Source organism: Grus americana, chromosome 5 (assembly GCF_028858705.1).
Source record: "Grus americana isolate bGruAme1 chromosome 5, bGruAme1.mat, whole genome shotgun sequence".
NCBI classification, from domain to species: Eukaryota; Metazoa; Chordata; class Aves; order Gruiformes; family Gruidae; genus Grus; species Grus americana.
In genome coordinates, this window is record NC_072856.1 from 64,874,132 (window position 1) to 64,886,700 (window position 12,569).

Here is a 12,569-nt window from a genome sequence, read left to right on the forward strand (position 1 = left end):
GTCAGCGAGAGGGGAAAGCAGGACGAAAGTCATCTTCTTTGTAGACACTGTGGTCATCACCGTCTGCTGCACTGGGAGGGACCGTTGAGAGGAGAATGCTGCCGCTCTTGGCAGAAGGCTGCCGTGCAGGGCTTTCCCTTCCCTTTCCTTTCCGCGTCCCACATTCTCCCCTCTTTTTCTCTCCTGTATGAGGTAGTTGTCTGCCATCAGCTGTGAGGCCCACAAATGCAGCTCTGTGCTTGAAGACCTCTTTCAGTGTCCATAGAAGACCAGTCTTGTAAGCCGCTTTTGCAGCTCCATGAACTCACGCAGTGCCTTGGCATGGGTGGCCGGATACTGCGCCAGGTGCTGGAAGAGGTTGAATGGCTCAGCCATTCGGAAGGCTGGGGGCAAGAGGATCTCCTCGGGCACGTTCTGGTTGCCAAAGAAGAAGTGGTTGAGGCGTTTCTCCTTCAGGCAGCAGTGCAGGTACTGCATGATATCCTCCAGTCGCAGCAGGAAATCCCTCCTGCGCCAGCATGACAGGGGTATGGTGATCAGGAGGTGCATCATAGCAGTCTTGAAGGTATAGGTGGAAAAGCCTGTGCCCACCAGGATGCGGGCGCAGAGCTGCAGGCATTTGAGGTGGAAGCTGTCATGCGGGGCCTGCTTGGCTATATAGCTGAAGAACTTCACCTCTGCCACAGCGTAGCTCTCTGGCCACGTCGTGCTTGAGGCGTAGATGGCCTCTGTAGCCTGGCTGCTCAGGAAGATGTCTGAGTCACCTTGTTGCACCCCAAAGATCACCTCAACAAAGAGGGTTCTCCTGGAGGCACTTGTCAGCTGCAGCTTGCAGGAACGGCTGGAGGGCAGCACCTTCATATGGTAGTGACGCGACTGAGGCAAAACCACCCAGGCTAACCTCACGAACTTTTGGAAGCAGCGCACGGTCTTCTCCACATCCAGGTAGGAGCCGGTACAGAGGGTGTGTAGGAGGCTGGGACCCTGGTTTCTCTTCAGCTCCTCCTCGGAGTGGTGGAGGAAGCACAGCATGTTGTCCACCAGCTGCTCATTCGTGCAAGTACACTCCAGCTCCACGCGGATGCAGGAGTCCTTCGCTGGTCTGTCCCCTGTGGTGCCTAGTTCCAGGTGGAAGGCGTGCCCACGGGGGGCCTTGAGGGGCACGAGCACGCGGTAGACAGCATCATCCTCATGAGGACACCAACCTTCGAAGGTGCTGCCGACCCCAATGGCTGGCTGCAGCACTGGGAAGAAACTATTTGGGAAGAGGTCTTTGAAGAGCAGGAAGAGATCACCCACCAGCTCCTCTACCACTCGGCTCCTGTAGGACAGGTTCTGCACTGGCCACTGGATGGACTTTGCAAAAATCCTGCCCAGATCAATCTCATCATCAGGATCTTCTCCTTCACTTTCTTCCTCTTCCTGCCCCTCTTCCTCTTCCTGCCCCTCTTCCTGCTCCAGCTCGTCTTCCTCCTCCTGATCTCTGATGCTGTTGGAGGTCTCCTCGTCTCTGCTGCTGTCTGCCTCACGGCTCCTTTTCCCGAGCCACCAGCAGAGCCCGAACAGTACGACCAGGACTCCAGCGACTGCCCAGAACTGCCAGTGCTGCAAGGTAGAAAACAGCAGGGCTCCCCAGGCCACGCCGCTCTGCTCCTGAGTCCTCTGCTCCATGATGCTCTGCTTCAGGCTCCTCTGCTCCAGCTCCTGCAGCAGCTGAGTCATCTCCCGGCTCAGATGCTCCGCACGCTGCTCCATGCGCTCGCGCGTGGCCTCATCCAGCTCATCACCCACCATCTGCGGGCACTGGATGATGCTTTGCACAAGCAGGGCGAAGAATTTTGCGATAGCCATGGCCTGCAGGAGGAGGGAGAGAAGGGCTTCAGTGGGGCTGGGAGGGAGGGATCTGGAGATGGGAAGCAGGGAGGGGAGCTGGGGGCAGGTAGGAGAGGGGGCGAGGCAGCTGGGAGGCAGCAAGGCCTGCGCCCAGCCCCAGCGGCACTGTGCTCTGCTCAAGGTGCTCCCGCGAGCGGCTGGTCCCTTGATGCAGGGTGAGAACCCACCACCCCCAGGGGCCCCCACGTTTCTGCCCCAGCCCTCATCCAGCCCAGCCTCCCCCCGTGTGTGTGCACTCACCGCTGGCCCAGGCTGCACTGGGCAGCGCTGCCTGCTGGTGCCCCTTATAACCACCCCCATTGTGATGCGTCCCCTGTGCTGTCACAGGCGCAGGAGCGCATCACAGGCACGTCCACCGGCCAACCACGTCCTGCAGCCCCACTCTGTCCGAAGACATTTTCCCTAATATCCAATCTAAAGCTCCCTTGGTGCCACTCGAGGCTGTTTCCTCTCTTCCTGTCACTTGTCACTTGGGAAAAGAGACTGACACTCACCTCACCACCACCTCCTTATGGGCAGTTGTAGGCAGCGATAAGCTGTCCCCTCGGCCTCCTGTTCTCAAGATTAATCAACCCCAGTTCCCTCAGCCGCTCCTCATAAGACCTGTTCTCTAGACCCTTCACCAGCTTCGCTGCTCTTCCTGGACACACTCCAGCACCTCAATGACTTTCTTGTGGTGAGGGGCCCAAAACTGAACACAGTACTTGAGGCGCAGCCTCAGCAGTACCAAGTGAAGGGGGGGTGGTCACTCCCCTAGTCCTGCTGGCCACGCTATTTCTGATACAAATGAGGTTGCTATTGGCCTTCTTGGCCACCTGGGCACAGTGCTGGCTATCGACCAACACCCCCAGGTCCTTTTCTGCCAGGCACCTTTCCAGCCACTCTTCCCCAAGCCTGTAGCGTGTTGCATGGGGTTGTTGTGAGCCAAGCACAGGACCCAGCACTGAGCCTTGTTGAAACTCGTACAGTTGGCCTCAGCCCATCATTGATCCAGCCTCTCCAGGTCCTTCTGTAAAACCTTTCTACCCTCAAACAGATCAATAACTTCCGGCCAACTGGGTGTCGTCTGAAAACTTCCTGAGGGTGCACTCGATCCCCTATCCAGGTCTTTGATAAAGGTATAAAGAGAAGTGGCCCCAGTACTGAGCACCGCAGAACACCACGTGTGACCAGCCACCGACTGGATTTAACTCCGTTCACCACAACTCCCGCTCATGGATCTAAGAGCATTGTGCAATCGCTTCTTGAATACCACCAGGCTCAGGGCCATGACCGTTTCCTGGGGGGAGCTTGTTCCACTGCTTGACCACCCTCTCAGTGAAGAACTTTTTCCTAATATCCAATCTGAACTGCCTTTGACACAGCTTTAAGCCATTGCTTTGCTTAGATCCCAGAGAAGAGATCGGCACCTCCCTCTCCACTCCCCATCCTAAGGAAGTTGTGGACAGCAGTGAGGTCACCCCTCAGGCTCCTCTCCTCTAAGCTGAATAAACCCAGTGTCCTCAGCCACGCCTCATGAGGACATGCCCGCTAGTGCTTTCACTGTCTTTCTTGCCCTCCTTTGGACACCTTCGAATGTTTTTGTATCCTTCTTACATTGTGGAGCCCAAAGCTGCACACAGTACTTGAGGTGACGCTGCACCAGTACTGAGTATAGTGGGTCAGTCCCTGCTTTCGACGGGCCGGCTATACTGTGCCTCACGTACCCCAGGAGGTGGCTGGCCCTTTTGGCTGCCAGGGCACGTTGTTGACTCCTAATGAGCTTACCATCAACAACCCCCCTCACCCCCCAGATCCCTTTCCAAAGCCCACACACTTTCATTTGTTGCCAAAGTTGCTGACGGAGATTCCTGATCAGCCAAGCCAGCCTTCTGCCCCTCTTGCTTGACCTGCAACACATTGGAACTGCCCGCTCGTGTGCTCTTAAGAAATGGCTCTTGAAAGTGACCAGCATTTATGGACACCGATACCCTCAAAAGCAGATTCCCAGGGGACCTTACTAACTAGTTCCTTGAGCAGCCTGAGGTCTGCTCTCCCAGAATCCAGGGCAGTAGTTCTGCTGACAGTTTTCCCCATATTGGCAAAGAGTTTAACCTCAAGCATTTCTTGATCACTATGGCCAAGACAGCCACCAATCATCCCTTCACCCACGAGACCGTCTCTATGTACAAACAACAGGTCTAGTAGGGCACCTTTCCTAGTTGGCTCCCGTAGTACCCCTATGAAATGTTTTCTTCAATGTGGGCTTCAGGAATTTCCTGGGCCTGTTGATCACAGTCCCAGTTAACAGCTGGGAAGTTGAAGTTGCCCGTGAGGCGACTGATCTAGAGATTTCCCTTGATTTCTTATAGAACAATACATCGGTGTCATCAGCCTGGCTGGGCGATCCATAGTAGATGCCTGCAAGAACATCCCCTTTATTAGCTTTTCCCCTAATCTTTACACAGAGGCTCTCAACCATGTCGCCCCCAACTGCAAGAGCTGTACGGTCCGACCCCTCCTTTACATACAGCACTGCCCCTCTGCCTCGCCTGCCCTGCCTCTCTCTCCTGAAGAGCCTCTAACTGTCCATCACAGCACTCCAGTCACAGGACTCTTCCCAAGAAGTCTCACTTCTGCCCATGATGTTGTAGCTCTGGGACTGAGCCAAGGCCTCTACTTTCCCCTGTCTGTTCCTCATCCAGCGTGCATTAGTGTACAAACATTTCAAAGACACTCCAGTGTACTCAGTACATCATGGAGCAGAGTGAAGGCTCTCGCTAGCTCGCTGTACCTCAAACATTGTCATGCCGTCCCATAGCTTATCAATAGTAAGCCTGATTTTATCCCTTCCCCGCTTCAAACCTAGTTTAAAGCTCTTTCGATCAGCCTCGCGAACTCGTGAGGAAAAATATTTTTCCCCCGTTGAGAACAGTGAATCTCGTCAGGCCCCAGCAGGACTGGTGGCATGTAGACCATCTCATGACTGAAAAAACCCAAATTCTGCCAGTGACGCTACCTCACTGCCAGGTATTGAGAAGTTGTGTCTGCCTGTTTGTTTCAACGTCATTCCCTCCAACTGGGAGGACAGAGGAGAACACTACCTGCACTCCTGATCCCTTTACCAATCTCCCCGAGGCCCTGAAGCCTCTTTTGACCACCCTTGGGCTTCTCATTGAGACTTTGTTAGTACCCATATGAAAAAGCAAGACTGGCTAATAATCGGAGGGCCGTGCAAGGCTAGGAAGGTTCCTGGTAATGTTTTCACCCCAAGCCCCAGGGAGGCAGAACACTTCCCGAAAAGGCAGGTCTGCTCAGCAGGCTAGGGGACTATTGAATGAATTCTTTATTTTGCCTTGCCTGGGCATGTAGCTCTTGCTTTACCTACTAAACTGTCCTCTCTCAACCCACAAGTTTTCCCACTTGCAGCCTTCAGATGCTCTCCGCCATCCCACTGGGGAAAGTGATGGAGCAGCTGTGTGATGACAAGCAGCCTGCTGGGATTAACACAGGACACCTGGGAAGGCAAAGCCCAGTGAATCATGAAAGCAGAGCCCTCTGCAAAATGCTCCCTGACTCTGTGGCAGCTGAGCTGTCAGCATCCTATGCCCACGTTCCACAACAAAGTCCGTGACGCACAGGCACTCACGGGCACAGCGTTTGCTCAAAAAAGTGATTGACATTTTTGCATAGAACAAAGCTCCCAGAAGGAATGGACTCTCTCAAAGTGGGGTGCGCGGTCACTGTCCAGGTGGCAACGGGAGTCTCTGCCGCAAGGCTCCATGCAACGGCCTCCTCAGCTGCATCGCGACCCACTCCCCAGAGTGTGCTTGTGCTGTGGAGGGAAGGTGCGGCAGAAGTCACCACTGCCGACTGAGCAGCGTGGTCTCCGTGTCCGGCATGCTCAGTTCTGTGGCATCCTCTCCCCGGGGTGTGTCTAGGATGGGTAGATTCTCCACGCAGACCCAGTGAACGCACAGAGGCACATCAGCGGTGCCTCTCGCTTGGTCCCTGCACAGCTGGAGCTGCCAGCAAGAATTTCTGGTCCCGTGTGAAACCGCCATCCTGTTCACAGTCAGCGAGAGGGGAAAGCAGGACGAAAGTCATCTTCTTTGTAGACACTGTGGTCATCACCGTCTGCTGCACTGGGAGGGACCGTTGAGAGGAGAATGCTGCCGCTCTTGGCAGAAGGCTGCCGTGCAGGGCTTTCCCTTCCCTTTCCTTTCCGCGTCCCACATTCTCCCCTCTTTTTCTCTCCTGTATGAGGTAGTTGTCTGCCATCAGCTGTGAGGCCCACAAATGCAGCTCTGTGCTTGAAGACCTCTTTCAGTGTCCATAGAAGACCAGTCTTGTAAGCCGCTTTTGCAGCTCCATGAACTCACGCAGTGCCTTGGCATGGGTGGCCGGATACTGCGCCAGGTGCTGGAAGAGGTTGAATGGCTCAGCCATTCGGAAGGCTGGGGGCAAGAGGATCTCCTCGGGCACGTTCTGGTTGCCAAAGAAGAAGTGGTTGAGGCGTTTCTCCTTCAGGCAGCAGTGCAGGTACTGCATGATATCCTCCAGTCGCAGCAGGAAATCCCTCCTGCGCCAGCATGACAGGGGTATGGTGATCAGGAGGTGCATCATAGCAGTCTTGAAGGTATAGGTGGAAAAGCCTGTGCCCACCAGGATGCGGGCGCAGAGCTGCAGGCATTTGAGGTGGAAGCTGTCATGCGGGGCCTGCCTGGCTATATAGCTGAAGAACTTTGCCTCTGCCACAGCGTAGGTCTCTGGCCACGTCGTGTTTGGAGTGAAGATGGCCTCTGTAGCCTGGCTGCTCAGGAAGATGTCTGAGTCACCTTGCTGCACCCCAAAGATGATCTCAATGACGAGGTTTTGGGTGTTGTGTTTTGTCACCTGGAATTTGCAGGAGCGGCTGGAGGGCAGCACTGTTAGACAGTATATGGACGACTGAGGCAAAACCACCCAGGCAGCTTTCACCAATTGATGGAACCAGCGGGCAGTTTTCTGCACATCTAGGTAGGAATTGGTGCAGAGGGTGTGTAGGAGGCTGGGATCCTGATTCCTCCTCAGCTCCTCCTCGGAGTGGTGGAGGAAGCACAGCATCTCTCCTGGCAGCTGCTCCCTCATGCAGGTGCACACCAGCTCCACGCGGACGCCAAAGTTCCTCGCCGTCATCTCCCCCGCAGTGCGCAGCTCCAGGTGGAAGGCGTGTCCATGGGGGGGCTTCAGGGGCACGAAGAGACGGTAGACGATGTCTTTCTCATGGTGACTCCAACCTTCAAAGGCGCTGCCCACCGCAATTTCTGCTTGCAGCACCGGGAAGAAACTATTTACCAAGAGCTCTCTGAAGACAAGGATGAAGTTGCACACCAGGTCCTGCGCCTGCTGGCAATCTGTGGCCAGGTTCTGCACTGGCCACTGGATGTGCTCCTCAAAAAACCTTCCCAGGTCATTTGCATCATCGTCATCGTCATCTTCTTCCTGCTCCTCCTCCTCCAGCTGCTCCCTGTCACTGTTGGAGCTCTCCTCGTCACTGTTGGAGCTCTCCTCATCACTGCTGTTGCCTGCCTCATGGCTCCTTTTCCTGAGCCACCAGCAGAGCCCGAACAGCATGACCAGGACCCCAGCAATGGCCCAGAACTGCCAGTGCTGCAAGGCAGCAAAGAGCAGGGCTCCCCAGGCCATGCTGCTCTGCTCCTGAGTCCTCTGCTCCCTGATGCTCTGCTCCAGGCTCCTCTGCTCCAGCTCCTGCAGCAGCCGAGTCATCTCCCGGCTCAGATGCTCCGCACGCTGCTCCATGCGCTCGCGCGTGGCCTTATCCAGCTCATCACCCACCATCTGCGGGCACTGGATGATGCTTTGCACAAGCAGGGCGAAGAACTTTGCGATAGCCATGGCCTGCAGCAGGAAGGAGAGAAGGGCTTCAGTGGGGCTGGGAGGGAGGGATCTGGAGATGGGAAGCAGGGAGGGGAGCTGGGGGCAGGTAGGAGAGGGGGCGAGGCAGCTGGGAGGCAGCAAGGCCTGCGCCCAGCCCCAGCGGTGGCGGCACTGTGCCCTGCTCAAGGTGCTCCCGCAAGCGGCTGGTCCCTTGATGCAGGGCGAGAACCCACCACCCCCAGGGGCCCGTGTTTCTGCCCCAGCCCTCGTCCAGCCCAGCCTCCCCCCGTGTGTGTGCACTCACTGCTGGCCCAGGCTGCACTGGGCAGCGCTGCCTGCTGGTGCCCTTTATAACCACCCCCATTGTGATGCGTCCCCTGTGCTGTCACAGGCGCAGGAGTGCATCACAGGCATGTCCACTGGCCAACCCTGCCCTTCAGCCCCACCCTGGCTCAGCGACTCACAGGTTCCCTGGTGTAGTGGTTAAGGCCTGCCTAGAGTTAATTTTCTTTACAGGAGCTTGCATGGTGGTATATTTTGGATTTATTATCACCTGCCTGCCAATCACAGTCTCATAATCATAGAATATCCTGATTCGGAAGAGACCCACAAGGAGCACTGAGTCCACACCACCCTGGGCAACCTGAAAGATAAATCACAGTATCATGGAATCATTTAGGTCTGAAAAGACCATTAAGATCATGGAGTCCAACTGCAAACCTTGCACTGCCAAGTCCACCACTAAACCATGTCCCTAAGCGCCACATCTATACATCTTTTAAATACCTCCAGGCATGGTTCCTCAACCGCTTCCTTGGGCAGCATGTTCTGATGTTCGATAACCCTTTCAGTGAAGAAATTTCCCCCCATATCCAATCTAAACCTCCCCTGGCACAATTTGAGGCCGTTTCGTCTCTTCCTATCACTTGTTACTTGGCCGAAGAGACCGACACCCACCTCGCCACCACCTCCTTTCAGGTAGTTGTAGAGAGTGGTAAGGTCTCCCCTCAGCCTCCTGTTCTCCAGGCAAAACAACCCCAGTTCCCTCAGCCACTCCTCATAAGACTTGTCTCTAGACCCTTCACCAGCTTCGCTGCCCTTCTTTGGACACGCTCCAGCACCTCAATGTCTTCCCTGTAGTGAGGGGCCCAAACTGGAACACACTATTCAAGGTGCGGAGGGATCTTCTATTACAAATATTTCAGCCGACACAACTTATTTACCAGTTCAGGTGTCAGCTGGGAACTAACACTATACGGTCTGTGACTGAATCTAGGCTTAGAATGATGACATAAAATGTGCATAGCACTCACCTAGAAGGGGAGGACACCCAGTCTCAGGAAGTTACTTTCGACGGCATCTCGATGCAAAGGAATTGCTTTGGGACACGTACCCACTGCTCCGAGGAGAACCAGTCAAAGGGGGTCTCCATCGGGGGCCCCATTTATAACCTGGGTTGGCTCTAAACTGTCGTGGTCACATACGGCTCCCTTTGGTTAAAGGATCTCCTAGGTGGACTTCTTGGCTGAGGTGGTCTCTGGCAGGCTCAGTGTCATGGTTTAGGCCCAGCCGGCAGCTGGGTGCCACGCGGCCGCTCACTCACCCCTCCCCCAGCGGGACAGGGAGGAGAACGGGAAAACAATGGCAAAGCCTCGAGGGTTGGGATAAGGGCAGTTTACTGGGACAGCAAGGGAGAGGGAAACAACAACAGTACTGATAACAGATATTAACAATGGGTAGCAACAGAGAACAATTTACTGAGCCAATGACCGACCGCACACTCAGCCCGTCCCGGAACCGCACCGAAAAACCGCGCCACCCCCACTCTGCCCAACTAGCCCCCTTTTATGGTGAGCATGATGTCACATGGTATGGAATAGCCCCCCAGCCAGCTTGGGTCACCTGTCCTGGCTCCTTGTGAAATTAACTCTGTCCTTGCCAGAACCAGGACATTATCCACCCCTTATTCCATACCATCTACGTCATGCCCAGATTATTTCACAGACTCTATTCTCTTATTCCATAGGCCATCGCTCTAAAGTGTCCATCGAGTTCATTTAGTCCATGGCTTTGGGTTCCATCTGCCATTACAGTCTCTCAGAGCAGGAACAATGGTGCGTGCTGCTGGATTGTTGCACGCTCCATCCACAGTTTTTTCATGGCTGGTGTATCTGGTATGGTCCAGGCTTGCAGTCTGGACATCAAAGATGTGATTTTTCGATGAAGTTTCTGGGCACCAGTTGAAGTCAGTTCTAGTTCCAAAGTCCATCCTTCATTAGTTTTGGGTGATTCTTATGGTCATAACATTGATACAGTATATAGCTATTAACATCATGCAATTTAATTTTATTGGCTACTTTCACCCAAAATCAAATCCCCTTGGGGTACACACCGGATTTCCCCGTCCTTTCTCATCACCCACCAAGTGCACCCTGGTCCCTGAGCAAAAGCAATCCTGCAGATGGGCTTGCCTTTGCCTGAAGCAGGGATAACCCAAACCGTTTTACCCAACATATTTTTCATGCGTACTACAGGAACTTTATCTCCTTCTACTGGGTGTGGTAATTTTGATTGGGCAGGGCCAGCTCGATTGGCAGATCCCCTAGTGTTAACTAACCAGGTGGCTTTTGCTAAATGTGTGTCCCAGTGTTTGAGGGTCCCACCACCCATTGCTCTCAGGGTAGTTTTTACCTTTCAATTTTCCCAGAGGCTGGTGCATGATAGGGGATGTGATACACCCACTCAATGCCATGCTCTTTGGCCCAGGTGTCTATGAGGTTGTTCCGAAAATGAGTCCCGTTGTCTGACTCAATTCTCTCTGGGGTGCCATGTCGCCACAGGACTTGCTTTTCAAGACCCAGAATAGTGTTCCGGGCAGTGGCATGGGGCACAGGATATGTTTCCAGCCATCCAGTGGTTACTTCCACCATTGTAAGAACATAACGCTTGCCTTGGCGGCTTTGTGGGAGTGTGATGTAGTCGATTTGCCATGCTTCCCCATATTTATATTTCAACCATCATCCTCCATACCACAGAGGTTTTACCCGCTTGGCTTGCTTGATTACAGCACATGTTTCGCATTGATGGATGACCTGTGAGATGGCATCCATGCTCAAGTCCACCCCTCGATCACGGGCCCATCTATATGTTGCATCTCTTCCTTGATGGCCTGAGGTGTCATGGGCCCACCGAGCTATAAATAATTCACCCTTATGCTGCCAGTCCAAATCCACCTGATCCACTTCAATCTTGGCAGCCTGATCCACCTGCTGGTTGTTCCGATGTTCCTCAGTGGCCTGACTCTTGGGTACGTGGGCATCTACATGATGTACCTTTACAACTAGCTTTCCTAGCCGGGCAGCAATATCTTGCCACAATGGGGCAGCCCAGATGGGTTTGCCTCTGCATTGCCAGTTGCTCTGCTTCCACTGCTGTAACCACCCCCACAGGGCATTGGCCACCATCCATGAGTCGGTATAGAGGTACAGTGTTGGCCACTTTTCTCTTTCAGCAATATCTAAAGCCAGCTGGATGGCTTTCACCTCTGCAAACTGGCTTGATTCACCTTCTCCTTCAGCAGATTCTGCAACTCGCCATGTAGGACTCCATACAGCGGCCTTCCACCTTCGATGCTTTCCCACGATGTGAGAGGACCCATCAGTGAAGAGAGCATATGGTTTCTCATCTTCTGTTAGTTTATTATACGGTGGGGCTTCTTCAGCACGTGTCACCTCCTCCTCTGGCGACATTCCGAAATCTTTCCCTTCTGGCCAGTCTGTAATCACTTCCAGAATTCCTGGACGACTGGGGCTTCCTATTCGAGCCCGCTGTGTAATCAGTGCAACCCACTTGCTCCACGTAGCATCAGTTGCATGATGTGTAGAAGGAGCCCTCTCTTTGAACATCCAGCCCAGCACTGGCAGTCGGGGTGCCAAGAGGAGCTGTGCTTCAGTGCCAATCACCTCTGAAGCAGCTCGAACCCCTTCATAGGCTGCCAATATCTCCTTTTCCATTGGAGTGTAGCGGGCCTCAGATCCTCTGTATCCCCGACTCCAAAACCCCAGGGGTCAACCTCGAGTCTCCCCTGGTGCTTTCTGCCAGAGACTCCAGGTAGGGCCATTCTCCCCGGCTGCAGTGTACAACACATTTTTTACATCTGGTCCTGCCCGGACTGGCCCAAGAGCTACGGCATGAACTATTTCTTGTTTAATTTGTTCAAAAGCTTGTCGTTGCTCAGGGCCCCATTTGAAATCATTCTTCTTCCGGGTTACGTGGTAGAGAGGGCTTACTATCAGACTGTAATTCAGAACGTGCATTCTCCAGAAACCCACAATGCCTAAGAAGGCCTGTGTCTCCTTTTTGTTGGCTGGTGGAGACATGGCTGCTATTTTGTTGATAATATCCACTGGGATCTGACGCCGCCCATCATGCCACCTTATTCCTAAAAACTGGATTTCCTGCGCAGGCCCCTTCACCTTACTTCGTTTTATGGCAAAGCCAGCCTACAGCAGGATTTGGATTATTTTCTTCCCTTTCTCAGAAACTTCCTCTGCTGAGTTGCCCCATACAATGATGTCATCAATGTACTGCAGGTGCTCTGGGGCTTCGCCCTTTTCCAGTGCAGTCTGGATCAGTCCATGGCAAATGGTGGGGCTGTGTTTCCACCCCTGGGGCAGTCGATTCCAGGTATACTGGACGCCCCTCCAAGTGAAGGCAAACTGTGGCCTGCACTCTGCTGCCAAAGGGATGGAGAAAAATGCATTAGCTATATCAATTGTGGCATACCATTTGGCTGCCTTTGACTCCAGTTCATATTG

General features: G+C 53.9%; 2 protein-coding genes across 2 annotated transcripts; both read right to left on the reverse strand.

The window, feature by feature from the left end:
* Window positions 1-252: 252 nt before the first annotated feature.
* Window positions 253-1,851, reverse strand: LOC129207226 (inositol 1,4,5-trisphosphate receptor-interacting protein-like 1). Its single transcript, XM_054827883.1, has one exon. It carries the CDS (start codon window positions 1,849-1,851, stop codon window positions 253-255), a length of 1,599 nt encoding a protein of 532 aa, XP_054683858.1.
* A 4,347-nt stretch (window positions 1,852-6,198) lies between these two features.
* Window positions 6,199-7,770, reverse strand: LOC129207187 (inositol 1,4,5-trisphosphate receptor-interacting protein-like 1). Its single transcript, XM_054827795.1, has one exon. It carries the CDS (start codon window positions 7,768-7,770, stop codon window positions 6,199-6,201), a length of 1,572 nt encoding a protein of 523 aa, XP_054683770.1.
* Between the last annotated feature and the right edge of the window lie 4,799 nt (window positions 7,771-12,569).

Excerpts from the sequence above, each read along its gene's own strand:
- LOC129207226 (XM_054827883.1), bottom strand. The coding sequence starts at position 1,851 with ATGGCTATCGCAAAATTCTTCGCCCTGCTTGTGCAAAGCATCATCCAG.
- LOC129207187 (XM_054827795.1), bottom strand. The coding sequence starts at position 7,770 with ATGGCTATCGCAAAGTTCTTCGCCCTGCTTGTGCAAAGCATCATCCAG.